The sequence below is a fragment of the Hyla sarda genome, chromosome 2, assembly GCF_029499605.1.
Source record: "Hyla sarda isolate aHylSar1 chromosome 2, aHylSar1.hap1, whole genome shotgun sequence".
Classification (NCBI taxonomy): domain Eukaryota; kingdom Metazoa; phylum Chordata; class Amphibia; order Anura; family Hylidae; genus Hyla; species Hyla sarda.
This window is the reverse complement of record NC_079190.1, coordinates 323,873-332,787: the sequence shown is the minus strand read 5'-3', so window position 1 is coordinate 332,787 and position 8,915 is coordinate 323,873. Positions and strand designations below refer to the sequence as shown.

Here is an 8,915-nt window from a genome sequence, read left to right as displayed (position 1 = left end):
CAATCTTGAAGAACACCGCCAGCATGTCCGTATGGTTCTTCAGAGACTTCGTGATAATCAACTCTATGCCAAAATAGAGAAATGTCTGTTTGAATGCCAATCTCTTCCTTTTCTAGGATACTTGGTCTCTGGCCAGGGACTACAAATGGACCCAGATAAACTCTCTGCCGTCTTAGATTGGCCACGCCCCTCCGGACTCCGTGCCATCCAACGTTTTTTGGGGTTCGCCAATTATTACAGGCAATTTATTCCACATTTTTCTACCATTGTGGCTCCTATTGTGGCTTTAACAAAAAAAAATGCCGATCCCAAGTCTTGGCCTCCTCAAGCGGAAGACGCCTTTAAACGACTCAAGTCTGCCTTTTCTTCGGCTCCCGTGCTCTCCAGACCTGACCCATCTAAACCCTTCCTATTGGAGGTTGATGCCTCCTCAGTGGGAGCTGGAGCTGTCCTTCTACAAAAAAACTCTTCCGGGCATGCTGTTACTTGTGGTTTTTTTTCCAGGACCTTCTCTCCGGCGGAGAGGAACTACTCCATCGGGGATCGAGAGCTTCTAGCCATTAAATTAGCACTTGAGGAATGGAGGCATCTGCTGGAGGGATCAAGATTTCCAGTTATTATTTACACCGATCACAAGAACCTCTCCTACCTCCAGTCTGCCCAACGGCTGAATCCTCGTCAGGCCAGGTGGTCTCTGTTCTTTGCCCGATTTAATTTTGAAATTCACTTTCGGCCTGCTGATAAAAACATTAGGGCCGATGCTCTCTCTCGTTCCTCAGATGCCTCTGAAATTGAACTCTCTCCTCAACACATCATTCCTCCTGACTGCCTGATTTCCACTTCTCCAGCCTCCATCAGGCAAACTCCTCCAGGAAAGACCTTTGTTTCTCCACGCCAACGCCTTGGGATCCTCAAATGGGGTCACTCCTCCCATCTCGCAGGTCATGCGGGCATCAAGAAATCTGTGCAACTCATCTCTCGCTTCTATTGGTGGCCGACTCTAGAGACTGATGTGGTGGACTTTGTGCGAGCCTGCACTATCTGTGCCCGGGATAAGACTCCTCGCCAGAAGCCCGCTGGTTTTCTTCATCCTCTACCTGTCCCCGAACAACCTTGGTCTCTGATTGGTATGGATTTTATTACTGACTTACCCCCATCCCATGGCAACACTGTTATTTGGGTGGTCGTTGATCGATTCTCCAAAATGGCACATTTCATCCCTCTTCCTGGTCTTCCTTCAGCGCCTCAGTTGGCTAAACAATTTTTTGTACACATTTTTCGTCTTCACGGGTTGCCTACACAGATCGTCTCGGATAGAGGCGTCCAATTTGTGTCTAAATTCTGGAGGGCTCTCTGTAAACAACTCAAGATTAAATTAAATTTTTCTTCTGCATACCATCCTCAATCCAATGGACAAGTAGAGAGAATTAACCAGATCTTGGGTGACTATTTACGACATTTTGTTTCCTCCCGCCAGGATGACTGGGCAGATCTTCTACCTTGGGCCGAATTCTCGTATAATTTCAGAATCTCTGAATCTTCCTCCAAATCTCCGTTTTTCGTGGTGTACGGCCGTCACCCTCTTCCCCCCCTCCCTACCCCCTTGCCCTCTGGTCTGCCCGCTGTGGATGAAATTTCTCGTGATCTTTCCACCATATGGAAAGAGACCCAAAATTCTCTCTTACAGGCTTCTTCTCGCATGAAGAGATTCGCAGATAAGAAAAGAAGAGCTCCTCCCATTTTTTCCCCTGGAGACAAGGTATGGCTCTCCGCTAAATATGTCCGTTTCCGTGTCCCGAGCTATAAGTTGGGACCACGCTATCTTGGTCCTTTTAAAGTTTTGTGTCAAATTAATCCTGTCTCTTACAAACTTCTTCTTCCTCCTTCTCTTCGTATCCCTAATGCCTTTCACGTCTCTCTTCTTAAACCTCTCATCCTCAACCGTTTTTCTCCTAAATCTGTTCCTCCCACTCCTGTTTCCGGCTCCTCGGACATCTTCTCTGTCAAAGAGATTTTGGCCTCTAAAAAGGTCAGGGGAAGAACTTTTTTTTTAGTGGATTGGGAGGGTTGTGGTCCAGAAGAGAGGTCCTGGGAACCTGAGGACAATATCCTGGACAAAAGTCTGATCCTCAGGTTCTCAGGCCCCAAGAAGAGGGGGAGACCCAAGGGGGGGGGTACTGTTACGCCGAGCGCTCCGGGTCCCCGCTCCTCCCCGGAGCGCTCGCTACACTTCCCTCACTGCAGCGCCCCGGTCGGTTCCACGGACCCGGGGCGCTGCGTTACCACCTCCGGCCGGGATGCGATTCGCGATGCGGGTAGCGCCCGCTCGCGATGCGCACCCCGGCTCCCGTACCTTACTCGCTCCCCGTCAGTTCTGTCCCGGCGCGCGCGGCCCCGCTCCCTAGGGCGCGCGCGCGCCGGGTCTTTGCGATTTAAAGGGCCACTGCACCGCTGATTGGTGCAGTGGTTCCAATTAGTGTTTACACCTGTGCACTTCCCTATATCACCTCACTTCCCCTTCACTCCCTCGCCGGATCTTGTTGCCCTAGTGCCAGTGAAAGCGTTCCTTGTGTGTTCCTTGCCTGTGATTCCAGACCTTCTGCCGTTGCCCCTGACTACGATCCTTGCTGCCTGCCCCGACCTTCTGCTACGTCCGACCTTGCTTCTGTCTACTCCCTTGTACCGCGCCTATCTTCAGCAGCCAGAGAGGTTGAGCCGTTGCTAGGGGATACGACCTGGTCACTACCGCCGCAGCAAGACCATCCCGCTTTGCGGCGGGCTCTGGTGAAAACCAGTAGTGACTTAGAACCGATCCTCTAGCACGGTCCACGCCAATCCCTCTCTGGCACAGAGGATCCACTACCTGCCAGCCGGCATCGTGACACAAGCCTCTGGTTGTCAACGGTTACTCTCTAGAGAACACTGTTCCCACGCCTCAGGTTCCTCTGATGTCTACCAAGTCAAGGAGATCCTTGCCTCCAAAATCATGCGAGGGAAAAAGTTCTTCCTGGTTGACAGGATGGGATTTGGTCCTGAGGAGAGATCCTGGGAGCCTGAAGAAAATATCTTGGACCGTAATCTCCTCAAGAAATTTTTGACCCACAGGAAAAGGGGGAAACCAAGGGGGGGGGGCACTGTTATACACTGCTCTCCTGCCGACACACCGGCTGTGAGTAAATCTCCCCTTCCATGTCTCCTGCCGGCGGGTTGGGATTTGCATCGCGGGACAAGCCCACATGTGAGTCCCAGCCCGTCACTCACCTCCGATTTCTGCCTCTGTCTCTCAGCTCCAGTGCGGGTGCTATCGCCTCCTAGGGTGCGCGCGCACCGGAGCTATGAAATTTAAAGGGCCAGTATGCCTATAATCATGGGTTTCACCTGTCCCATTCTTATAAGTTTCTGCACCTCCCACATACCTCTGCCCGATCTTTGTTTGGCACTGTGCCTAAGAGACAGCGTTTCCTGTGTTGTCTTCACGTGTTCCTGACCTTTGCATTTCATGGTTCTTGCCGCCTGCCTACCTACTGCTACGTTCCTGACTATGCTCCTGTGCCCCTGCCCTGACCTCCTGATATCCTGACTATGTCTTGTCTCATCCCTTCTGTGCCTCGCTTCACCTCAGCCGCCTGTGTGGTGAGTCGTGCCAGTGGTAGCGACCTGGGTGCCGCCTGCCACAGCAAGACCATCCCGCTTTGTGGAAGGCTCTGGTGAAAACCAGCGGCACCTTAGACTCTGCTCCCTGACATGGCCCGTGTCATCTGCCACACAGGTCCAGCTGATCTACTACCTCTCGTGTTCCAGACTACTGCGGTCCAGCGGATCTTCTACCTCCCGAGTTCCAGTCGAATGCGGTGAGTCTAACAAAGAATCTCAGCAGTTGTGGAAAAAACAAACCTTCCTCTCCTGGGATAAGACATGGACCAAACTAGATAGTCAGGAGTCTAAGCTTATTTGTTCCAGAGCCCCAAGTAATATAGCTCCAGTCCGCAATGCAGGGATTTGTTTTCTACTTTGTTTTAACCTCCAAAAGGTATTTCAAGAAAGGAGAAGTTGTACAAGGACCTTTCACTAAACTAATTTGGGCCAAAGGTCAGGTCAGTGCCAGCCTGTCTGCCAGTTCAGTAAGGACTTCCTGGATTTCTGAGTGTCGTGTTATAGAATTTGGACTTGAGAACTACAGAGCTAGAAAACCTCCCACCCTGAACTCACATACTTCATACTTTTCATGAACACATGGTTTTTGCCAATATTTACATTGAAAGCTAGTGTTGTGTTATTTTATTATGATTAGTCATGGCAAGAACCTCAGCACTTGTGGAAAAAAAAGCAAAGAATCTTCTTTTCCCAAGAAAGACGCAAGAAGCCGCAGAGACTCTGAAGCTACCAATGGAATTAATTAATGAAGTTGAGATTTTCCTCTTGAGGCCTGAAGGTCCCTGGAGATGACATCACGACTCTATAATAACCGCAGATTTCTCAGTAATACAGAAGCCACTGATCATTTCTATAAGAAGATTCACGAGCCGGGGCAGTAGAGAGGTCCTGGGGGGACATCACCGGAGGTGATCACTGAACCGGACATATGGAGAGATCGTCTCTTTGATTATATTTTTTTTTTACTGAAGTAAATTATTGTTGAGGTTTTTTTGCAAAACCGAACAACGTAAAGAATTATAGACACAAGGGGCCTCGTGTGAAGATCTCAGATGTTGTCAGATCTGACTAGACCGCGGTTATTACCATCACCACCATGAATCTAACCCTCCCTTCTTATTTCCTCCTGAGTGGACTCCCCGGATTAGAACATCTCCATGTTTGGATTTCTTTGCCCGTCTCTTTCATGTACTTAGTTACTTTGTTGTCTACTTTTTGTGTTCTGTTCGTCATAAAGACCGTGCCAAGTCTCCACCAACCAATGTATATCTTCCTCTCAATGTTATTAGTCGCAGATCTCGTCCAGTCTAATTCCACCATCCCCAAAATGCTTCTTATCTTCTGGTTCAACCATCGAGAGATCAGCTTTGAGGGTTGTCTGGTCCAGATGTTCTTCATCCATGCCTTCTCCATTTTCAACTCCTCGGTGCTTTTGGCCATGGCCTTTGATCGCTATGTGGCGGTGTGTCACCCGTTAAGGTACGTAACCATCCTCACCACCCCGGTCATCACAAAGATTGGCATATTGGGGGCCATAAGGGTAATTTTCTTGATGTTACCGGAACTGTTCCTGCTCAAGAGGCTGCCATTTTGTCAGAACCATATTATTAAACAGACCTATTGTGAACACATGGCAGTAGTCAAGATCTCCTGCGGTGACTTTAGGATTAATAGTATCTATGGGTTATTTGTTGCTCTCTCTGTGATGGGAGTAGATATTGTGTTTATTGCAGCGTCTTACACCTTGATAGTGAAGGCCGTCCTGAGGATTCCATCTCGCGAGGCTCGCCGTAAACTCCGCAAAACATGTGTCACTCACATCTGCGTCATTCTTGTGGCTTACATCTCAGCGCTCTTCTCATTTCTGTCTCACAGGTTTGAGGGACACATGGTGGTGTCTACTCAGATCATTCTGTCCAATATTTACCTGTTTTTTCCTCAAATGTTTAATCCAATAATATACGGAATCAATACAAAAGAGATTCAGAAGAATGTGCTAAAATTATTTTCTTGCCGAAAGTCTTTGAACATATAATAGGAGTTTACTATGAGCCATAGAAGATGCAGAACATAAGACAATACTGTAGGTCCATCATGGCCTATAGTTTGGGGAACAGCTCCATCCACCTGAATCGTTCTGTCAAGTCTCTATCTGATATTTTCCTCCCGTGTCAAATCCAATAATATATTATATCAATGTAAAGAGACTTGGGAAGAATGTGCTGAAACTCTAAACTTTCTGAACGTTGTGGAGACTGTAATATAAAAAACAGTATTTGCCATGAATGATATGTATTATTAAGCACCATAAGTCTGCACAGTAGACAATGCACAGGCCCATCTTGTCTTCAAAGAATATAGTAGGTAGAGTGCTGGTTACTAGGGATGAGCAAATCGAATCTGACCAATCCGAATTTGTTACGAATGTCAGAAAAAATTTGATTTGCAATGAATACAAATATTGCGGCGATTTTATCAAGCAGATCGCTTCCTTAAACTCCATTTATTGTGGTCCAGGCTCCAGGGCATCTAAAATGGGGAATCCACATGTGAGGACACCTGAGGAATCCTGGGAAGGTGGGAACAATGGTAGGCGGGATGAATCCCATGCAGGATGTAGCCTATCAGCAGCCAGTCACCCCTGTGATGTCACAGCCCTATATAATCAGCAGCCATATTGCGGACAGTCACTTCAGCCTTTCACTGCAGAGAAATAGATAGGGACAGTCAGCGCTGTGTGTTAACAAACAACAAAAAACGTGAACTCAAATGGCTGGAGGTGTCTACCCCAGATGCGGTTGTGCATTTATACTGGGGGAGCAGATCCGGCCCTTGTAGTCCGTTGCTAAGGGCGATCCCCAGCATAAAAATGCATACAATGGAGGATGCCTGCAGCGGACTACAAGTTCCACAATAGAATCCTACACCAGATAAACGGTGCGGATGTGTAACAATTAGAATACAATACAGGAATATGGGTCATTACTGTGGTAGATGTAAACAATACATTGGCTATCCCTCAACACTGATGTTAAAATTGAGACATTCGCCAGTGTATTCTTGTATGAAGGACACACCAGAGCCCGCACACCAATGCCAAGGTTTCTCAAGATGGTGCGGGACCTATGCTAATCCTTCCTGTGCTTGATAAGCAAAACAGGGGCCAGTGGGTAATTACGGCAGCATTCGGTTGACTCACAACTTCCTCCCAGATACCCTCCAGCGTGACTGAGCACACATGCAATGGGAGGAGGGAGGCAAACTGCAAGCCCCACCTGAGTTGGCTCATATGGGTGCCTGGCCTCACAGGTGCTACCTTAATGCTGCCTGGAAGATATTCAAGGCGCATTTATTTTGGAGTTTACACATCTCCAAGTATAAAATTTAAACAAACAACACAGAAAAGCTTTTTGCAGCAGTGATTCACCTCCTAATCACATCAGTATCCTGTGGCACAAAGAGACAGAGAGCAGTGTGTGTTGCACAGAAAAGTATTCTTACTGCAGCGATTCACCTCCCAGTCACTGTCTACAGAGTTCTATTACAGAGAGCAGTGTGTTGCACAATGTGTTGCACAGAAGAACAGCAGCGATTCAGCTCAAGCACAAATCCTGCCTAGAACCACTGATAGGAAAGGGAGTGAGATTGAGAGTGCAATTTTGGGTGTAGTACACAGCGACTGGGTGCTGCAGCACTGGTGTGTACTGCTGGTGTGCACAAATACTTTTTTAAGCGTACTGTAGTGCATTTTACTGCCCTCATACGTACATCTAAGTGGTGCACTATTTTGTTCCTGTTAAAGTCTCAGGGGCCTAGATACTGTGAAAGGTCAGGCAAAAGTACTTCCCAGCTGGTGTTGTACACAAATACTTTTTTAAGCATACTGTAGCGCATTTTACTGCCCTCATAAGTGCACACCACATACGTACATCTAAGTGTTGTAACCCTTTGTTCCTGATAAGGTCTCAAGGGCCTAGATATGGTGAAAGGCCAGGAAAAAGTAATCACCAGCTGGTGTTTTACTCCAATACATTTTTTAAAGCGTACTGTAGCGCATTTTTCTGCCCTCATTAGTGCATACCACATACCTACATCTAAGTGTTGTACTATTTTGTTCCTGATAAAGTTTTTAGGGCCTAGATACTGTGAAAGGCCAGCCAAAAGTACACACCTGTTGCTGTTCTAGACAAATACTGTTTCAAGCATAGTGAAGCGTATTGTACTCCCATCATATAAGCACTAAGTATGTCAGGCAGAGAAGGGCCAGGACGTGCACAGAGGAGTGGCAGAGGCCTAAATTCATCAGGTGCAGGCTGAGGTCGCAGTAGACTAGGGGCGAGTGGCAGCAGGAGTCACAGCGAGCGGTCTGATCTCCCGTTATCAGCCAGCGGTCGTGTCTCGAATACAAACCATCTGCCATCATTGATTGGTTAACACGGTCATCCACATCATCAAGTGACATCTGACACCACAGTCAACAGTCGGTGGGATCCTCAGACACAACCCTCAGTTGGCATGGCCCGGGAGCATTCCCTGTCCTCCCATTGCCTCTGTCCTATGCTGTTCCCTCCCCTACAGAAGTATCTTATGCTGTGGGTTCAGCTCCACTATTCACTGAGGACGATCTAACAGAGGACAGTCAGCAGCTACTGCCCAGCCAAAAAGTGGAGGAGACATCTGCCACTTCCTCAGCTAGGCGGGCAAGTAGTGATGAGGAGAGTGACGTGGAAGGAGGTGTTGCAGGGGTTCAGGGTCCTGAAGCAGACACTGTTGAGGAACCTGAGGAGGACATCTGTGACGTGCAGACACTTGTTGATGATGATGATGAAGCCGATCGCACTTGGGAGCCGGGTGCAGAAGGGGCTTCATCATCATCAGGAGAAGAGAGTTTCAGGTTTCCCGTGAGGCAACAGCTGAGCGAGCAAGGTGGTAGCATGGTTGGCAGTCAGCATGGTGGCAGAAGTGGAAATTCTGGAGCCAAACGTGCCCGGGGGAGACCACCTGCTTTGCGGCAGCCTACCTTTCCGGGAGGTAGTGGAACAGAGGTTCCTGGAGACGGCGGCAGTAGCAGTCAACTAGTGTGGACTGTTGGTGGGAAAATCAGCTACTCGGTGGTGTGGAAGTTTTTCATTAAGCATCCAGAGGTGGTTCACATAGCCACATGCAAGATATTTCGGCAGAAGGTGAAGCGTGGCCAGGGTCCCAATGGCGGCACCACGGCCATGCGTCAACATATGCTGCGCCAACATAAAGTGGCCTGG

At 48.3% G+C, this 8,915-nt stretch overlaps 1 protein-coding gene across 1 annotated transcript; it reads left to right on the top strand.

Annotated features, from left to right (window-relative positions):
- The first annotated feature begins 4,741 nt into the window (after positions 1 to 4,741).
- On the top strand, positions 4,742 to 5,689 carry LOC130358129 (olfactory receptor 52P1-like). Its single transcript, XM_056560958.1, has one exon. The coding sequence runs from the start codon at positions 4,751 to 4,753 to the stop codon at positions 5,687 to 5,689; it is 939 nt and encodes a 312-aa protein (XP_056416933.1). The 5' UTR covers positions 4,742 to 4,750.
- Positions 5,690 to 8,915: the final 3,226 nt, after the last annotated feature.